The 18,168-nt window shown below is 39.3% G+C and overlaps 1 protein-coding gene across 5 annotated transcripts in view; it reads left to right on the top strand.

Annotated features, from left to right (window-relative positions):
- LOC122662590 (phototropin-2-like) overlaps nucleotides 1-18,168 on the top strand; it is a 98,250-nt gene that overhangs the window by 60,350 nt on the left and 19,732 nt on the right. For 4 of the 5 annotated variants that reach the window (XM_043858259.1, XM_043858258.1, XM_043858262.1 and 1 more), the window contains exons 15-18: nucleotides 1,334-1,420; nucleotides 11,350-11,430; nucleotides 13,921-14,024; nucleotides 17,155-17,204. In XM_043858259.1, coding sequence (XP_043714194.1) covers nucleotides 1,334-1,420; nucleotides 11,350-11,430; nucleotides 13,921-14,024; nucleotides 17,155-17,204 — 322 coding nt within the window. The remainder of the gene's footprint in view (nucleotides 1-1,333; nucleotides 1,421-11,349; nucleotides 11,431-13,920; nucleotides 14,025-17,154; nucleotides 17,205-18,168) is intronic. The other variant, XM_043858261.1, reaches the window with a different exon arrangement.

The raw sequence follows: 18,168 nt of genomic DNA, 5'->3' as shown, positions 1-18,168 counted from the left end.
CTCACTCCTAGTCTATTTAGTACCCTATTGTGCAAGCTGGGAATGTATGACATTTATTCTCCGGCTTGAGGGGGAGTGTTAGAGTTGTTAGTACATCTTGTGGGGGTAGTTCTGTCATTGTCATATTATAAGACATGACCAAGTTGTATTTTTCTTGTTCTTGTTTTATTTTCCTTTACCTCCCTAGGGAGGCCTGTGTAATTTAGAAGAGATTATTAATGAAGTAATATGTGTGTTGAGAATCACTCAACACACAATCGATTCTCTCATTCCCTTCTCTTCTTCTTCTCTTCTCTTCTCTTCTCTTCTATCCTTCTTCTTCTTCTTGCTGTAAATCTCATCACTCTTACTAGATTCGATCCATCTTTAAGTTCCAACTCCTACCACACTAAATAAGTTTTACGAGAAGGAAACAGGAATTATATGCTTTACAGATCTGCAAGTTGGCATATTCAGAAACACAAATTTGTAATGGGTGAGCTGACATAAGGAAGTTCAAATGGATGAACGTCAAGATTAAAAATGTTCCTGAGTCAAGAGAGTATATGTTTGTATTTTTTTTGGAGGGGGGGGGGGGGCTCAGGAGTAGCTCCATGAGGTGATAAAATAACGAGGAGCATCTTATGGCCTTGTCATGTCTGAAAAGGAGAAAGAGATGATTTAATCTTTTCTTAAAAAAGTATGGCACCATGATGAGTGCTTTTGTGCATGCTGAGTGTAAGGGGAAAGAACTTGATGGTGCCATTGAAGGATATGATACTGGATATAATGAAATTGCCAAAGCCATAGAGGGGTTATTTAACTGAATTGGTTGACTTAAAGGCTTTGTTGATAATGTGAGATCGAAAATCAATTGCCCTCTTCTTATTAAAGGTCTCCAAGTATACATTATGATCCCTTTGCGATCAAGTTGTACAGAATCCTGTAGTCCAATTTGACTGTTGTCCTCTTCACTTTGCTTTTCAAGGGGCACCATCATGGACTTTGTGAAGTTGATTGACTCTAGTTGCCAGAGTCCTCATTGCACTCTTGAAAGTTGTTGCTTTTGAATGTCCGTGATGTCATTACCAAGTAGGATATCTTTATGTTTAAGCAGTCCCATATGATTTCTGGTGGTTAAAAGGAAAAATCTGAGGTCACACTCCCTCCCGCCCCCACTTGAAGTTATCCATTGATGTCTTCTCTTTGATTTGTATTCTTGTTAAGAATAGAAGTGATCCTATGGACTCTTGAAGCCTTCTCCATCATGAACAGAAACTAGCTTACTATCTTTAGGGTATTAAGATTTGCACTGGTGGTGAATTTCTCTATAGGAAACTTCACTTGTTTGCAGGACTGTGGAGTAGATCCCCGAACTTTGTATTATAGAATCCAAGAACAGAATCTAGTTGGTGAAATGAAGAATGATTATCTTCCTGAGGTAATTCAAGTTCTCTTGTCTGGACCAATTTTTCTGAAAATCCCTTTGTGGCTTTTTATTTTTGGGTAACTGTATGCCTTCACATGGTCATCGTGACATGCCTTATCTCAAAAATAAAGAAGCAAAATATTTTCAGTGTAGGTATTGCAACCTCATATTCAGTAATCTTTATCGCATTACAGCTTTAGTTGCTTCTGTTTTGGTTGTGTTCATGATTTCATGGCAATGCTAGGAACATTAGAAGGGCAAGACTATATGTAGTAAAGGTGTTGTTTAATTTTCAAGTCAATTGAGCTGGATTTGTATATTAGAACAGATATCTTATATGAGAAATGGTACCTGGTTAGTAATTAGGGTTTGTGGGCAAGGTTGAATGGAAAAAATTGGGGTTTGGGTTGAAACTGGTGAAAGGAACTCATATTTATAGCGATAAACAATTGAGGTGGCAAGGCCCAGAACAGAAATCAGCCTGTTGTCAGCACTCTTACAGGTGGCTGACACAGTGGAACAGCATTCCAGACTTTCAAGTTTTAGCGGGTTATTTTAGAGCATTTTGTCTATGGGGCTGAAGTGAGTTGAATTTATGCTCTGTTTCTTCATAAAACAGAGCATAGGAGGCAGCAGAAGGAGGATGCGAAGAGGACCAGATAGTCAAATTCAATGCTGAGATCTACATAAAAGGAGTAATTCTTAGCAGTAGAAGTGTAATCGACGAAGCAGAGAGGGTCTGGTTAGAGTTGCAGACCAAGTCGTGACCTGCTTGTTAGTCTGTCATTCTTAGAATCAGTTTGACTCTTTTTTTTTCATATTAAGTCCAGTTTTGGTTGTATTTTGATTTACAATAATAACCCTGATGGCGAGTTATTAGTAGGGATATTATGTCAAAGTTTAAAGTTAGTAGGGTTTTTTGAGATACCGTAGCCTATTGTCTGTATAACAGAGCATAGGGGTGAGGGACAAATGGAAAAGGGGGCGCCAATTTTTTTCCTGTGTAATCAGTTCTATTGATTTTATTAACAGTGACGGATTTTTGCAGTTTCTCCTTTAAATTCTTCTTTGAGATATTGGTTTGCTGTATTCGGTTGAATAAATTTGTAAATCGGTAGTTCTATATGATTTTCCAATTGAATTCTACTGTTCTCACCTTGGGGCTATGCTAGGGGCCAACATATAATGTTTTGGGATTGGAATTTATGTCATTAAATAGAGCATAATAAGTCGAGGTATAGGTTAAAACAGTTTTATTTCAAGTTAAGTAGGTGATGTTCCATTTCAGTTAAAGTTGTTTCTGGTAGCAGTGATTGTTCTGGTTAATTATTAGTCGATTTTTTGGGCCTTCGACTAAGTTGGTATTGGGTTTTATGGGCTTTCTATATCACAGGCTTTTGATCGTTTAACAGGTTTTTGAGCTTCTAGAAGTGTCACAGATGATAAGTAAGCGTTGTGCTGGTTGTTTTAAGTACCTTCTTTTTTAAGACTTGGCATTCAAATGCAGATAGTGCTCTCCCGCACGAATATAACAATAAAAGATTTTTTTTTTAATCATAAAGCTTTTGCTACCAGTGTGTGGATTCGCACACCCTCTTTGAAGGTGGATTACTCAAAAATTCTAGGTGGATTTTTTTGGTTTTATCTGTTCTACTTCTAGTTTCTATTAGTTTTCTGATGTGGTGTCTTCTACACATACAATCAGCACTTTTCAGTTTTCACCATTAGGTATTGACCAGACCACCACGATATCACCACTTCCACTCTCTCCCATCAACTCTAACCTTAACTCATTAACCCTCCATCAAAATTTCCAGCTGTTGGACTGATTTCGTGCACTTCCTGTTTTCAGGCCATATATCACAGCTCTATCCAGCAATTAAAACTCAAATCCAACTTCATAAAACCCTAATTTCACCTCAACCCTCATCCCCCCCCCCCCCCTCTTACTTTTACTCTTCTCTCTACCTAAACGGCAAGCATTTGCTCTCCTGATTCCATCTTAGCCCATTGCAATTATAGGGTAATTTAGAGCTTGTTGCTTTATTTTGGAACTTTTGTTCTGCATCCAATTTGGGGTATCCCCATGCCTTTTCTACATCAGTTACACTGTTCAGAAATGGACCAGCTTAGGAATCCAAGGTATGAGGTACTCAACATGAATGCACATGAGCCTCTGTTCATGAGGGATTGAAATTAAATTTCACAATCAGTTCTAGCTTTACAACATTCTGCAGGGATCTGAATTCTGGAGTCAGAAACAACATCAATCATGAAGTCCTCTCCGAAGAATAATGAGATTATTATCTCGTTAACCATGTTAAAATGAGTATTCTCTGAATAATTTTCAGTATTATGACTTATCTATCTTCCTTGATATGTTTACGATGTTCTTATAGATAAGAAGGCAAACGAATAAGAAAGAGTTGAGAAAAGAGAAAGTGAGAATGATTTGGCTTGTCAGATATGATAGAGGTTGCGCTTTTATTTAAAATGAGAATAATGGTTACAAAAAAGGTATGATGGCTAGGGTTCATAGTTGTCAAGGCGTGTCGCCAAGGCGTCTAGGTGGATCTGTAGGGGCCTAGGCGACTGCTGTCTTAGTGCAGGGCGCCTTGCACTGGTTTAATTGGTATCGGACAAGGTTCTGGTACTTATTGGCGGATCTGTAGGGGCCTAGGCGACTACTGCCTTAGTGCAGGGTGCCTTGCACTGGTTTAATTGGTATCGGACCAGGTTCTAGCACATATATATGCCAAATATCATTTAAGTAAGATATTATTCATAAATAAGCAAACACCCCCTATTTGAATCCAATAAAAATAGTTAAAAAATCAAATTCCAAAAGAATAAAAAGTCAAACCCCCAATTCAAGAACAAAACTGGATTTTTGGCAGTAGGTAAAATTTTCAACTTTCTAATGCTGGGTTTTTTCTCAAATCTAAAAATTCCATAAATCTTAATATGGTAAAACATTGCTAAAAACCCAAAGTGCGGTAAAATATTTATTTGTTTTGATATTTAAAAAAAAATATTTTCATTCAGAGCGATATTGACAGCGTTCGCGCACACCAAATAAGGTTTGACCAGAACATAATTCCTTAAATATAAATCATATTTAAGCAATTTTAGATTTGTTGGAAAGCAGGTTTTGTGTTCTACCTAATACAAAATGTCTCATGCACAAATAAAATCATTTGATCCGTCAAACTTCTTAGAGAACAAGAACATTTCTCTAAATCGAGAGCAATTTAATTACTTATTGATAAGATCATATTTTCTAAGAACAGTATAAACCAAATGTATGTTTTGATTGTTTCAAACTTCCAATAGCTTGCTTCTTCAGTTCTGCTGTCTTCTAGTTCTATGTTGATTTTTTATGACTTTATGTGCCTTAATATTGATTTTTGAATACTTGATGTTACTTAATGTTGATTTTTTATGACTTGATGTTGCTTAATATTGATTTTTTATGACTTGATGTGGCTTAATGTTGATTTTTGATGAAATAATTTACATATTGTAGAACACTAAATAATGTTAGAAAAAGAGGGGAAATAAAAAATAACACTTGGGCACCTTGGCCGCCTAAGTGCTTAGGCACCCCTCCACCGCCATAGGTCGCCTTGGTGCCTTGACTACTATGCTAGGGTTGAGTCATACCAAAGTCACAGCCCTTAGCCTACACTCCCTCTCAAGTTGGTGCATAGATATCTCGCATGCCCATACAACAGGATGGAATGACTTAGAAGTCAAAACCTTGGTGAATACATCGGCTAATTGGTTCTCAGAAGTGACTAAAGGTATGCATATCAGGCCTTCTTCAAGCTTCTCCTTAATGAAATGGCGCTCTAGCTCAATATGTTTAGTTCTATCATTGTTGAACTGGATTATGGGCAATACTATTTGCAGCCTTGTTGTTATAGTAGAGCCTCATAGGGTCTTCAGAAGTAACACCCAGATCTTTGAGAAGCATTTTTAACTAGAGTAGTACACAAACTCCTTGTGCCATGGCCTGATATTTAGCTTCTGCACCTGACTTGGATACAACAGACTGCTTCTTGCTATGCCATGTGACCAAATTTCCACCTAGGAAGGTACAGTATCCAGAGGTGGAACGCCGATCTTCTATGGATCCTGCCCAGTCAGCATCAGTGAAGGATTCTAACTCCAAACTGTTGTTCTTCGAGAATAGCAGACCTTTCCCTGGAGCACTTTTAGTACCGAAGAATCAGGAACACAGCCTCAAGGTGAGGAGTCTTTGGATTATAAAGAAATCGGCTAACAATTCCCACAACATAGGCAATGTCTAGTCTAGTGTGAGAGAGGTATATCAGTCTTCCTACAAGGCGCTGATATCTTTCCTTGTCAACTGGGTCAGCTCCTGTGCAACTAAGTCATTAAGATGATGATTTACTTCAATGGGGGACTTAGTAGGCTTACATCCAAGCATTCATGTCTCTTCAAGAAGGTCTTGAACATTACTCCCTTTGGGAAATGAAAATGCCTTTTGTAGAGCGGGCAACTTCAATCCCTAAGAAGTATCTGAGCTTTTCAACCTTAGTTTCAAATTCTGTTGCTAACCGAGTCTTCAATGAGGTGATCTTTGCATCATCGTTACCCGTTATAACTATATCATCTACATAAACAATTAAGGGCAATGATTTTCTTTTCCTTGTGTTTGACAAACACGGTATGGTCAGCCTGACTCTGTTTATACCCCAATTCATTATAGCGTTCTGGAAACGGTAAAACCAAGCTGAGGACACTGCTTAAGGCCATAAAGAGATTTTCGAAATCTACATACTTTACCAATTATGGAGTCTGAACTAAAACCAGGAGGCATGTCCATGTAGACTTCTTCCAAATCCCCATTTAGAAAGGCATTTTTAACATTAAGTTGCTGAAGGTTCCATCCAAGGTTTGCATCCTACTGGTTTTTTCCCTTCAGGACAAGTAACCAGCTCCTAAATATCATTCTTCTTTAAGGTATGCATTTCTTCTACCATAGCATCTTTCCATTTTGGGTCTGAAATAGCTTCTTCCCGGCCCTTTGGGATAGATACAGAGGATAACGAAGAAACAAAGGCACGATAGGAAGGAGATAATGACTTATAAGACAAAATTGGAAATAGGGTGCAAGGTACATGATCTAACACCTTTCCTAATAGCTATGGGAAGGTCAACATCAGAAGGAGGAGAGGGATTATTACCTGGAGAGAGACTATTACCTTGTGTTGGATTTAGCTTAGGTGGCGCAGGGTGAGATGGTAAAATAGGGGCCACATTCTCTTTCCTTCGTGAGTAACTAATGACATCCCTGTTACTTGGAGGCAAACAATATCAATAAGAAGAGGGGTAGTAGAAGGAATCTCTTCCTCCCCCAAATGCTCCCCCTGAAGAGATGACTGGTAATCGGATTCGGTCTCATGAAATGTGACATCCATGGTAACAAAGAGCTTCTGAGTGGGGGGGGGGATGATAACACCGGTACCACTTTTATGAGGTCGAGTACCCTAAGAAGATGCATCGTATTGCCTGAGGATCCATCTTGAAACGAGAGGGTAAGAGTTGTGCACGAAACAGACACAACCAAATACCCTGGGAGGAAGGTGAGAGGCAAGGGAAGGATCTAGAAGTTGGCTTACCGGAGTTTTGAAGTTAAGGTCCTAAGGACACTAGAAGGAACCCGATTAATATCAAAGGAAGCAGTAAGAACCGCATCCCCCAATAGAATTTGAGGACGAGTAGTAAACATCAATGCCCGAGTAATGTCGAGAAGATGGCGGTTTTTCCGTTCTAGGATTCCATTCTGTTCAGGTGTCCGAACACAGGAAGTTTGAGAAATAATGCCATGAGGCAAAGGTACTGAAGGAAGGATCTATCAATGTATTCAGTGCCATTATCACTGTGTAAGATCTGGACTTTGACTTTAAACGCATTGCAAATCATGTTGTGAAAAGATTGGAAATAGGAAAAAGCCTCGGATTTTGTCCGAAGAAGATAAACCCAGGTCAAGCTGGTACAATTGTCAATAAATGTAATAAACCACTCAAACCACCCCTAACAACAACTTTAGAAGGCCCCTGTAAATCTGAATGTATAATAGAAAAGGGAATCAAACTTTTATTGTCTCTAGGAAAATAAGAAGACCTAGTATGTTTGGCAAATTCACAGACATCACAATGTAAATCATCCAAAGAACAATGTTTAGCTAAGGAAGGAAATAAATGACGTAAAACATGATAAGATGGATGTCCTAGATGAGGATGCCAATGCTAGAGCTGAGTAAGAAAACTGTCTGCCCGAGTAAAAGTATTAGCGGAGACCGGTGGAGAGGGAGTTGGTGAGCCTGTTCCAAGTGGTAGAGGCAATCTCGTATTTTTCCATATCCAATCGTTGCCCCCGTTGCTAGGTCCTCAAAAACACAATGAGTAGAATAAAAGTGAACACAACAATTAAGATCAATAGTCAGATGGGAAATGGAAAGTAAGTTAGCACATAAATTAGGGACATGGAGAACAGACGATCAAGATATGGTTGAACAACTAATAGTGCCTTTACCAGAAATGGAGGAAAGAGAACCATCAACAACCCAGACCTTGTCCTTACCAGAAGAAGGAAGATAGGTATGGAATAGATCCGAAGTGCTAGTCATGTGGTCAGATGCCCCTGAATCAAGGAGCCAAGAGGGACTAGACTCAGCTGAAGCGAAAATACCTAACTAGACCAAATGAGAAGCAGATGGGTTAGAGGATGCCGTAGTAGAAGATGCAGAACCAAGCTGAGTCATCATATGTTGGAGCTAAGTCACAAGTTGTTTTGCAGACAGAGAAGAAGCACCAGTAGGAGCCTCAGTAGTCTTGGTCAAATGAGCTTGGGGACGAGTAGAACCAGATTTCCTCCTTTCCCACCCCCTTTAGGACGGCCATGGAGTTTCCAGCAGGTCTCCCTAGTGTGACGTGGACAGCTACCATAGTTGCATTTAACAGCATCATGAGTAGGGCCAGTCTTGCTATCAATATCAGCAGTATCCACAAGTAAAGAGGGTTGTGGAGTAGTGACAAGGGCAGACCAAGTAGGGACAGCAGGAGGCATCATAACATAACGGCAACGATCCTCATGCTGAATCATATTATAAGCCTCAAGAAGTGTAGGGAATGTCCAAGACCTGAATGTGAATCTGATCATACTCTGGATTGAGACCAGTGAGGTAATCATATACCCGTTCCATTGACGTTCTTTGGCAAACGTGGCTGCATCAGTAGGGCTAGTCATGAGAATGGGGTGATAGAAATCCAGCTGTTGTCATAATATAGTAAGAGCAGAGTAATATGCAGATACAAATAATTCTTTCTATGTAGTGTAGTGAACCTGGCAATGAATCTCATAGATTTGGGCATAGTTACTGTAATGCAAACTCGACCTCGAACCAGGGAAACCAGCGGGAGATTAATTGCAGCAAGATCAATACAATAAAAGGAACAAAATTAAATAACTGAAACTGTTTTTTTATTGCTATTTTTCTTTTTACATATAAAGGAGACCATAGAGGATAAGGAAAAGAAGAATAAAGGGATATAGAAGGGAGGGGGGATAGGACCAGGTCTCTCAGCCCATCATCATCTCACCCAGGGCCTCTCACCCAGTCTCTATCCGTTGCCGCGTCTCACAGCTTCAACCATAACTCGTTTCTCTTCAATCTGTGTCTTCTTCTGCTCAGCCACATACATGTTTTTATGATTGTTAACATGAAAGAATAGAGCTCAATGCTTGAATGTATTAATGAACTTCCAAGCCCCTTTATTTATAATAGAAGAGGGGAGAGAAAAATTACAGAATTGACCAACAGTGTTCATCGTCACTGTTCACAATACTGTTCATGTGAACAGTGTCACAGCCCTAATTACAATTCTAAACTTGCTCAAAATACTCCCACGGTGTTTATCCTAACAATAATAAAGCAACCCAATCCTAATCTAAGTAAGAAACTAATTAATAAAACCTATAAAATAGAAACTAATTTTAAAATAAAAAAATCACACGCAAGACACATAATTTCCCTTAATTATAGGGGTGATTGCAAGCTGTGATATCCCCCTAAAATCTCCTCCACGCAAAGGCCATGGGGCCCACCAAAATATTAGGAATATATTATCAAATAGGTAAGCCGATATGGCCAATCTCTTCCAAAAAGGAAGCTGGTTGCTCCCTAATTGATCTCCAACTTCTTCACCATGTGAGCTGGCTGTGGGGCCCAAGAAAAGCTGTCGGTTATCTTCCAAGTTAGGGCTAATCGATGGCATATATTCTGGAAATTTTTAGGCCAAAAAATACTGGTTTGATGGCCTTCCTTGCTGGTTCAATGAAGACAAAAATCTGGGCTATCTGCATCATACTGGCTTGACCATAAGTATGCTTCACTGCATCCCACAACTCCTTGGCTGAATTAAGGAGAACAAAACTGGAACTAATGGTAGGCTCCATGGAGTTCAACAGGAACGACATGATGAGTGCATCATTAGCTAGCCAATTATCCTTAGCCGAAGCTTCAGTGTGCATGGGTGTGTCACTAGTAATATACCCCAAAAAATGATTAGCACGAATGGTAAGGAGGCAGGCACATGACCAGACAAGGTAGTTCGATCCATTCAACTTTGTGGGTCCTGGGCCTCCTGGCTGGAGAGAGTGGTGATGATGGGAAGCAGTAGGCAACCCAAGTCGCTACGCCCAGAACCAAGGGGCGTACTAGCACTGTCCGTCATAGAGCCAGGAATAGATGCACAATAAGTGTGCAAAGAAATACCTCACAGGAGACAAACAAATGCCAACCTCAAAGAACCATGTAGCGAGGCAGCAGAGAAGAGAACATCAGAAATGCCCACAGAAAGGGAAAAAAAAAAATCAAGCAGAACCTTAGGAAAGGCTGGCAGATCGTTCGGCGAGGCTCTAGAAGGGCTGGCAGAGAGCTCGCGAGGCAGTGGAGAGCCGACAGGGGGTCGCGGGGACCCAGGGAAGCACCGGCAGGGGCTGGCGGGGCCTTGGGAAGCTTCAGCGCAGGCAGGCTTGGTCCTGGAGGAAGCAAAAAGAGCCTGTGGAAGGGCCGATGTGGGCAGGCGGTGCCCCTAGGAGCGATGGCAGGGGGTGGTAGCAAAGGGGCAGGGCTGGTGGAAGGCCAGCAGGCAGCAGCAGGGCTGGCGGAGGGCCAGCAAGGCGGCAGCAGGGATTAGCGGAAAGCCCTAGACGAGGGTAAAAAGAGCCGCTGGGGCGGCGTTGACGGTGGGAGCAGGGCAGCGGCGGTGGCCCTGGAATGACGTGTAGGAATCATTATGATTGGGTGGTTAGTGGTCAGCAATGGTTTGTATGGTGCGACATGCATTAATACATATTCAATCAACCATGCTGAACCATGAGGCCGAAGCCTTGGTGGTGGTGGTGGTGCAGCGGTGGCGGCGGTGAAAACTTTCAGGATTGGGTGCTCTGATACCAAGTTGAGAAAAGAGAGAGAGTGAATGATTTGGCTTGTCAGTTATAACAGAGGCCACTCTTATTTATAATGAGAATGATGGTTACAAAAAAGGTATGATGGCTAGGGCTGAGTCATAACACAGTCACAGCCCTTACCCTACATACAATGAATCTGGACATAGTTATCCCCAACAGAAAGCAATAGAGAAAACAACAGGAAAATGAAAGGGCAAGTCAGATCATTTATTGTGAATAAGGAATGAGCAAAAATGCAAACCAGTAATCTAGTTTCCTGGACTTTAATCTCCACTTTCAGGTGAGATGTAAGTCATGTTATGAAGATAAGCATGCCCTGGCTTCAACCTATGTATGTATGTATGTAAATCTGTATGCATGCATGTATTTATATGGTTTCTTTATGTCAATAAATTTGGTTTTGCAGTGTTAAACATGCTGTCACAAATTTATTGCAGGTTCATCGAGCATGCCTTGAGAGGGAAATTGTTTCACTACTGGATCATCCTTTTCTTCCAACATTGTACACTTCTTTTCAGGTCTAGTCATTTTCTTACAATGTTCAATTTATTTGTGCTGTAACAACTAACTACAGGGAGAAATTTATATGATTTTAGCTTTTCCTTGAATGTAGAAATCTAGGTAACAGCTCATGTTTGTAAATTACTAAAGAAGACAATTGATCTTGGAGTTAGAGCTTTGGAAATTTTGTTATCACAGCAGATTTGTTCTAGTTGACTCACATAAACTCAACTCAATGAGGCCTTTTCCCAACTAAATGGGTCTGCTACACAAATTCTGTTTTAGTAAATTCAGGACGTATGTTACTGTTTGGATTTTATTCATCTCCCCCCTCCTCTTCTCTGTGTCATCTTGCTAATGATGAAACTGTTTTTCTAGGCTAGCGAGATTGTTAATCAGATATGTTTCCTGTATTAAAAACCTTATTGTTGCTAGTTTTATTGTGAGTTCATACATAAGAAGTTCATCAAAATTGGGGATCTGCACTGATTCCGAGCTAGCCTGGAACTGACCATGGTCAACCCTTGTTTGCTCTCTCAATTGTCCAATGATAAGGGAACGTGTTTCCTAATGCTGTTAATGGCTCTCATATATAGCTCTAGAGGCCAGATCAGACTGACTTGTTCAAACCAAATCAGGCAATTTATTTTTTCTATATTTTACTGCATAGTTTTCCTTGATTTAGTATTTCATAAGGCCCTTTTGGAATCATTCTTGACCATCTAACATGATCTAAGTTTCTACATTTCCTCCCCCTTTTTATTGCAAGTCTCTGATAATCAGTCTTACAGTTTGTCTCTCCATATTACTTTATGAGTTATGAAAGCCTTAAGTTCTGCCTAGGGCCTTTGCCTCCCCTCTGTAAAGGCAGGCCTTGTATATTGTAATCTCTTTGTTTTTTTTTTCCTCTCCTTCTCTTGGTAATGAATTATTTATTCACAAGAAAAAAAGTTTCTGCCTGGCTCACTACTTTTATTGCTTACTTTTTTCTGTTCTTTCTATGATATTCTCCTTTCTAATCCCTTTCAAGGCTGGATTTTGGCATTGATTTGTGGTTCTAACTTTGAACCTTAGCACTAAGGATTTCAGCTATTGCATTTCTCACAATGAAGGTTTTCTACTTTCAAAATTTTCTTTCCATTTGCTTCATTAGCTGTTGCTTTCTAGACAATATTAGGATGTAAGCACACTCTTGGATCAGAGAGAACCTTGTGCTATTGTCTTTTCCGTTATGCCTATTGCAACCAATTGTTTTCATTGCCACCAATGCAAGGCCAAAGCCTGTTGATGCCTAGATGACACCAAGGTGCCCAAGCTTATACCAGATATATTTCCATATTCCAGTTATGTTTTCCATATTCAAGTTATGTTTCCTTGATCTTCTGGGTCTGGGCACCTTGATACATAAGGACTGATCACCTCGGGCATCAAACTCCGCCTTGTTGCTATGTGATGATGCCTTGACAACATTGGTTGTAACTTCAGAATTTCGTCATCTTTGATGGATCATGTGGAGACCTGAGATTGGAATTGTGAGTCCACAGAAGTTTTGTTTTTCTCTCCTTTCCTATCAGCGGGTTCCTATCCTTTTGTTCGAAATTTTTTTGTTCGTACCAAACCGTTTGCAGAATCAAATCCTGTTCCACAAGATCCTATATCAGCTATACATCCTCCTCGCATTTATGCCAGAGACGTTGCCAGTGCTATGGGTTTTGGCTTATGTAGGTCAATAATGATGAATGGGATTGTGGCACTCCACTCTTGTGTCAGAGCAGGTAATGTGGGACACTCATGAGATGTCAGATTTCAAATTATGGCAACCTTTCCTTGTAACTTATGGCATGCTTGACTAACACATAACCTTTTGGTTGGTCTTCCTGGCGACAAATTGCTTGGCGTATTAGACATGAGTACTGATAATCAACTTTCTGATACAAAGTCCAAGCCTTGACTGGCTGTCGAGCCAAAGCATGTTTTCGGGTAGGACTCTACTGTTAGGTTGCGATGAGCACATCATTTTTCGGCAAATTCAAAGGCTCTGTCTATTTGCAACTGGAGGGAAGTGAAATCACTTTTGAAAAGAAAAAAGAAAGATTGTGTAGTCATGATTGTGTAACCTACTTAAAATACTCTTTGGTATGTATAAAATAGTATTTTAAATATGTAATAGCAGTTGATTGCATTTTTTTCTTCCCAAATCAAAATTAGGTATAACTGGTACTAGGAAGTTGAAATTATGTGGCATATTAATTGCTTGATATCAAGTATGGCTTTGAATATAGGTGATTGGAGGGTAAGGATCTATGTAGCCGACCCCATTTAGTTTGGAAAAGGCTGAGTTGAATCAATTATATATTGTTTTTATTTATGCTTCATCTATATTCTTGTTTGGTGAACCCGGATATTCTCACCAAACCTGGTTGAGCATTTAGTGTAGGAACTGTATTCATTCTGGGAGAATTTTCTCTTTATCAATAAAGACTACTAATGCTCCTTTTATTCCTCAGACTGAAACACATGTTTGCTTGATAACGGACTTTTGCCCTGGTGGGGAGTTATTTGCCTTACTTGACAAGCAGCCGATGAAGATATTTAAAGAAGAATCTGCAAGGTATCTTGTTGAATATTTCTGTTATATTTCAGACCCAATTCCATGCGTGTTCTGCAAATATATTTTGTTGTTGCTAGTTGATTTCCCTTTTGTCATTAACTTTCATGATATATGTGTACCTTTGTGTTGGCTTATAGATCCAAAGAAGTTCTTGATTGTTTTATGCAACAACAACAGCAACTCAGCCTTATCCCAACTAAATAGTTTGACTACATGGATCCTTTTTTTCCAATCAGCTCTATTCAGATCCGTACTTGTTACGTGTCCTAAGCTATGCATATCTTTCCTCACCACTTCTCCTAGAGTCATTTTATGCCTACCCCGAGCTCTGAATCAAAACCCCCTCCTCCATACTTGCACACTCAAAGGCTTCGTTGCACATGTCCATGCCATCTCAAACGACTTTCTTGCAGCCTATTACTTATCAGGGCTACTCCTAGATTAGCTCTAATTTGTTCATTCGTTATTTTATCTCCACTAGTTTTACCACTCATCCATCTCAACATCCTCATTTCAGCTACACTAAAAAGAGCGTCCCAGTGCACGAGGCTCCCACTAATGTAGGGTCTGGGAAGGGCAAATGTACACAGCCTTACCCTCTGCTTTGCAGGAGAGCCTGTTTCCCAAGTTTTGAACCCGCAACCAACAGGTTGCAATAGCATAACTTAACTGTTGCGCCAAGGCTCGCCCACTCCTCATTTCAGCTACACTAAGTTTGTTTATATGTTGTTTCTTCACTGCTCAACATTGGTGAAGAACCTGGGTCACAAAACCTGATTTGGGTTCACTATGGGCCCACCCAGATACCAAATACCCAAGTTTCAGGGAAAAAAATGGCAATTTTGTTATAATGTGAAGTTATCAAGGGGAAGTGGCAGGGATGTAATTAACCAAATATGGAAGGGCTGTTGTTAGCTAATAGGGAGAGAGGATACAAGAGGATTTTATAATTATTGGCCAGTGGTAGACTTGGCAATAACACAATCAAAGGATAAACATAGAATTGAAGATGAATTGGAGGGTACTTTTGGAAAACAAGGAGATAAGGTGACAATTAACATACCGTCACCAGTTGTCTTCTTCAATCTTCGTAACAACGCAGAACCAGCAGATACATTCCTCGATTTCAATGGACGGAACTCTTCCCACACAACTCCCATCAAGCCAAGGTTTTGGAATTAAGTAGTTAACCCTAAAGCCTCTTGACTCCTGTCCACAATCTCAAGAACCAGCAGCCTGAGTACTGAAATACCCCCTCTGAAACAGTACTATGAGATACTGTAACAACTAGATATGGTGTGAATTTCGATTTACAGCAGGTGGTATGTTGGAAATGATCTTCTAGAGATCAAATCGCCCAAGGCAAGGCAACTGGTGCCTGGAATCTCAGGCTAAAAAAACAGGGATTAAGATAGATTGATCCACTCATGTAGTTCTTCTAACCCACATTGGAACACAGAGTGCACCAAATGAGGGAGAATTAACAGGAAGAAGAAAGAGGAGAAAGCAGAAGAGAAGAGATAAATAAAAGGAAATGAATTATTTTATTCACCCAAAATAAAAAAAGGAAAAGGAGAGGTATTGCAGGGGAGGGGAGAAGAAGATCGCACAACACGACCATGCATCACAAAATAATTCAATTCGTTCTCATTCTTTCAACTCTAAACTCTGATGTACGGTTACATGCGTATTAATAAGAAAATAGAACTCCTAAAAAATAGTAACTCTTAAACTAAGAAACTAAAATCAACTCAAACAAGTAAACCCAATATCCTACATAATCTACCCAAATTTAAAAAAATTAAAAAAAAATTAAAAAGATTGCATGATTATCCCAATTTTGAAATAAAGCCTAAATATCCTACTAGACCCAAAAACCCAATTAGACCTGGTTCATCTCCATTTGGGCTCCCCAATAGAGTTGGGCCAGTCCAAGGAAGTGCACCTGCATCAAACATTCAGCTCCATACATCATTGCTGGCCGTATAACTGAAGGGCGTCTTCAGTGCACGAGGCTCCCACCACTGCGGGGTCTAGGGAGGGTCATAATGTACGCAGCCTTATCCCTGCTTTTTCAGAGAGGCTGTATAACTATCCTATAAAATTTTCTTCTAGTTTGAAAGGATATGTCGATCACACAACACCCCTTTGCTTCATTCACCCTACTCTAATTCTTTCTGCAGCAACATCCTCTATTTCTCCTTTTTTATGGTTGAACCTAAGTACCTAAAATTTTTCACTTTGTGGCAAGGTTTTAAGTATCCTTCAATAATTACGATATGTATCGTATCTTTAAGGTACTGATACGATACTTATCCAATACAATACTTATTAATTAAAATTTGTATCAATCGATACAACCCGATAAGGGTCGATACTAATTGATACACTCAAGACTCAAATTAAGGATACAGTGCTTCATTTTTTTTATCGCGTATATGTTCGGCATGTGTACAATATCATCTTGTTGAACCTTTAACTGAGACCACTTCCAACTCTGAGTTTGAACCAGTTTAGACTATTAATACACGTAAAAAAACCTCATCATTTTTACATAATCAATTGAATACAACTATCTCATCATACTTTGTTTTCCTTTTTATACATGATATATTTCACATATTGTCTATTTACATTGTTTTATGCTTTCAACTGTATTTTGCATGTAGTCTTTGCATTTCTATCTGTTTCTTGACCATTTCCATATGTAACTCTAACGTATCTTGCGTCTCTCTGATATGATACGTCTCTTAAAATCGCCCTTTCGATACGATACCTGATACTGATACTTAAATCCGTGCTTTACGGTATCTCTCTATTATAAACAAAATATTCCTTATTTATTGTTTTATGAGTCATTTGAAATTTCCCATGCTTAATTTCCCCACTAGATGTTCTCATCAATGACTTATTTGGTGTAGTTTCATCAGACTGAATTCATTATTGGATGGAGAACATGGATAGGGAATTAACATATTGAACAGAAGCTGCCACTAAATTATATTGACTGTCATTGTTAGTATTATTTTTTTACCCCTAGGCGTGGGGTCATCTTCTTCAATAAACGGATCATTAAAATTTTTACTTGTATGTGTACTCACTTCAACTTGAAACTATGTTACTTTTCCAGGTTCTATGCTGCAGAAGTAGTAATTGGATTGGAATATCTTCACTGTTTAGGTACTCTTCTAAATTAGGGACTTGGTGCTCATTATTTTCATCAGAATTCTATTTGTGTTTTGTTGCTTCTGTTTTTGTCTGGACAGTATCCATAGTGTTAAACTAAGAGGTGGTTTTCCAATCATGCATGTCCACTTTGTGATATGGAAGGAGAAGAACTATAGGACCTTTAATCAATCCTTCTTAAGAGTTGCAAAAAGGTTGTAATGCAATATCCAGATTTGGGAATCCATTTGCATGGAGTTCAATGGCATAACTGCTGCTAATATCCAGAGGGAGCTATGTTCTTCTTTGGAGAAATCACTTTATCATGGATTTTTGTAGAGGGCCTTCTATTGTATGGAAGGCCTTCTTTTCTTTTTTCATTTTTCATTAAAATCTGAACTAACAAAAAAAAGAAAAAAGAAACTTATGTTCATTATTTAAAGTTATACATCATATATATATATATATATATATACATTTAAGGCGTAATTGATGAAACTCCTCAGTATATTCTTGTACGCTTCTTTCCCGTTGGCATAAGTTTTGGAGTTTCTGGAAGAACATCTGGGCAGCGGAACGAATTTTCCACATAATATGGACTTCATTTTCTCTCACGTTCCAATAGGTTCCTTACCTTTCAACTGCTGATCTGCTTGAATCTGGTCCTACCAGGTTGCGATATATATATATGGGTAAATTACACGTCACCCCTTGTATTAGACCCCAATATGACAAATTAGTCCCTACCGTTAGTTTTATGCTGTTAAGTGATGATGTCAGCCAGTTAAATAAATTTAAATCCCTAAATTACTCTTGACTAGTGTTGATTTACAATTTTACCCTTGTAACTGAAAACCCCAAATTCATCCTCTTCCTCACACCTGCAACTCAATCTCAAGCAGAAGTTCACTGGAGAGAAGAAAAAGGAGGAGAGCTTTAACTTCTGAGATCTGGAAAGGCTTTATGTTTCAGTTGTTTT

Source organism: Telopea speciosissima, chromosome 5, assembly GCF_018873765.1.
Source record: "Telopea speciosissima isolate NSW1024214 ecotype Mountain lineage chromosome 5, Tspe_v1, whole genome shotgun sequence".
Taxonomy (NCBI): domain Eukaryota; kingdom Viridiplantae; phylum Streptophyta; class Magnoliopsida; order Proteales; family Proteaceae; genus Telopea; species Telopea speciosissima.
Note: the sequence above shows the minus strand (reverse complement) of the source record. Positions and strands in the feature narration are given on the sequence as shown.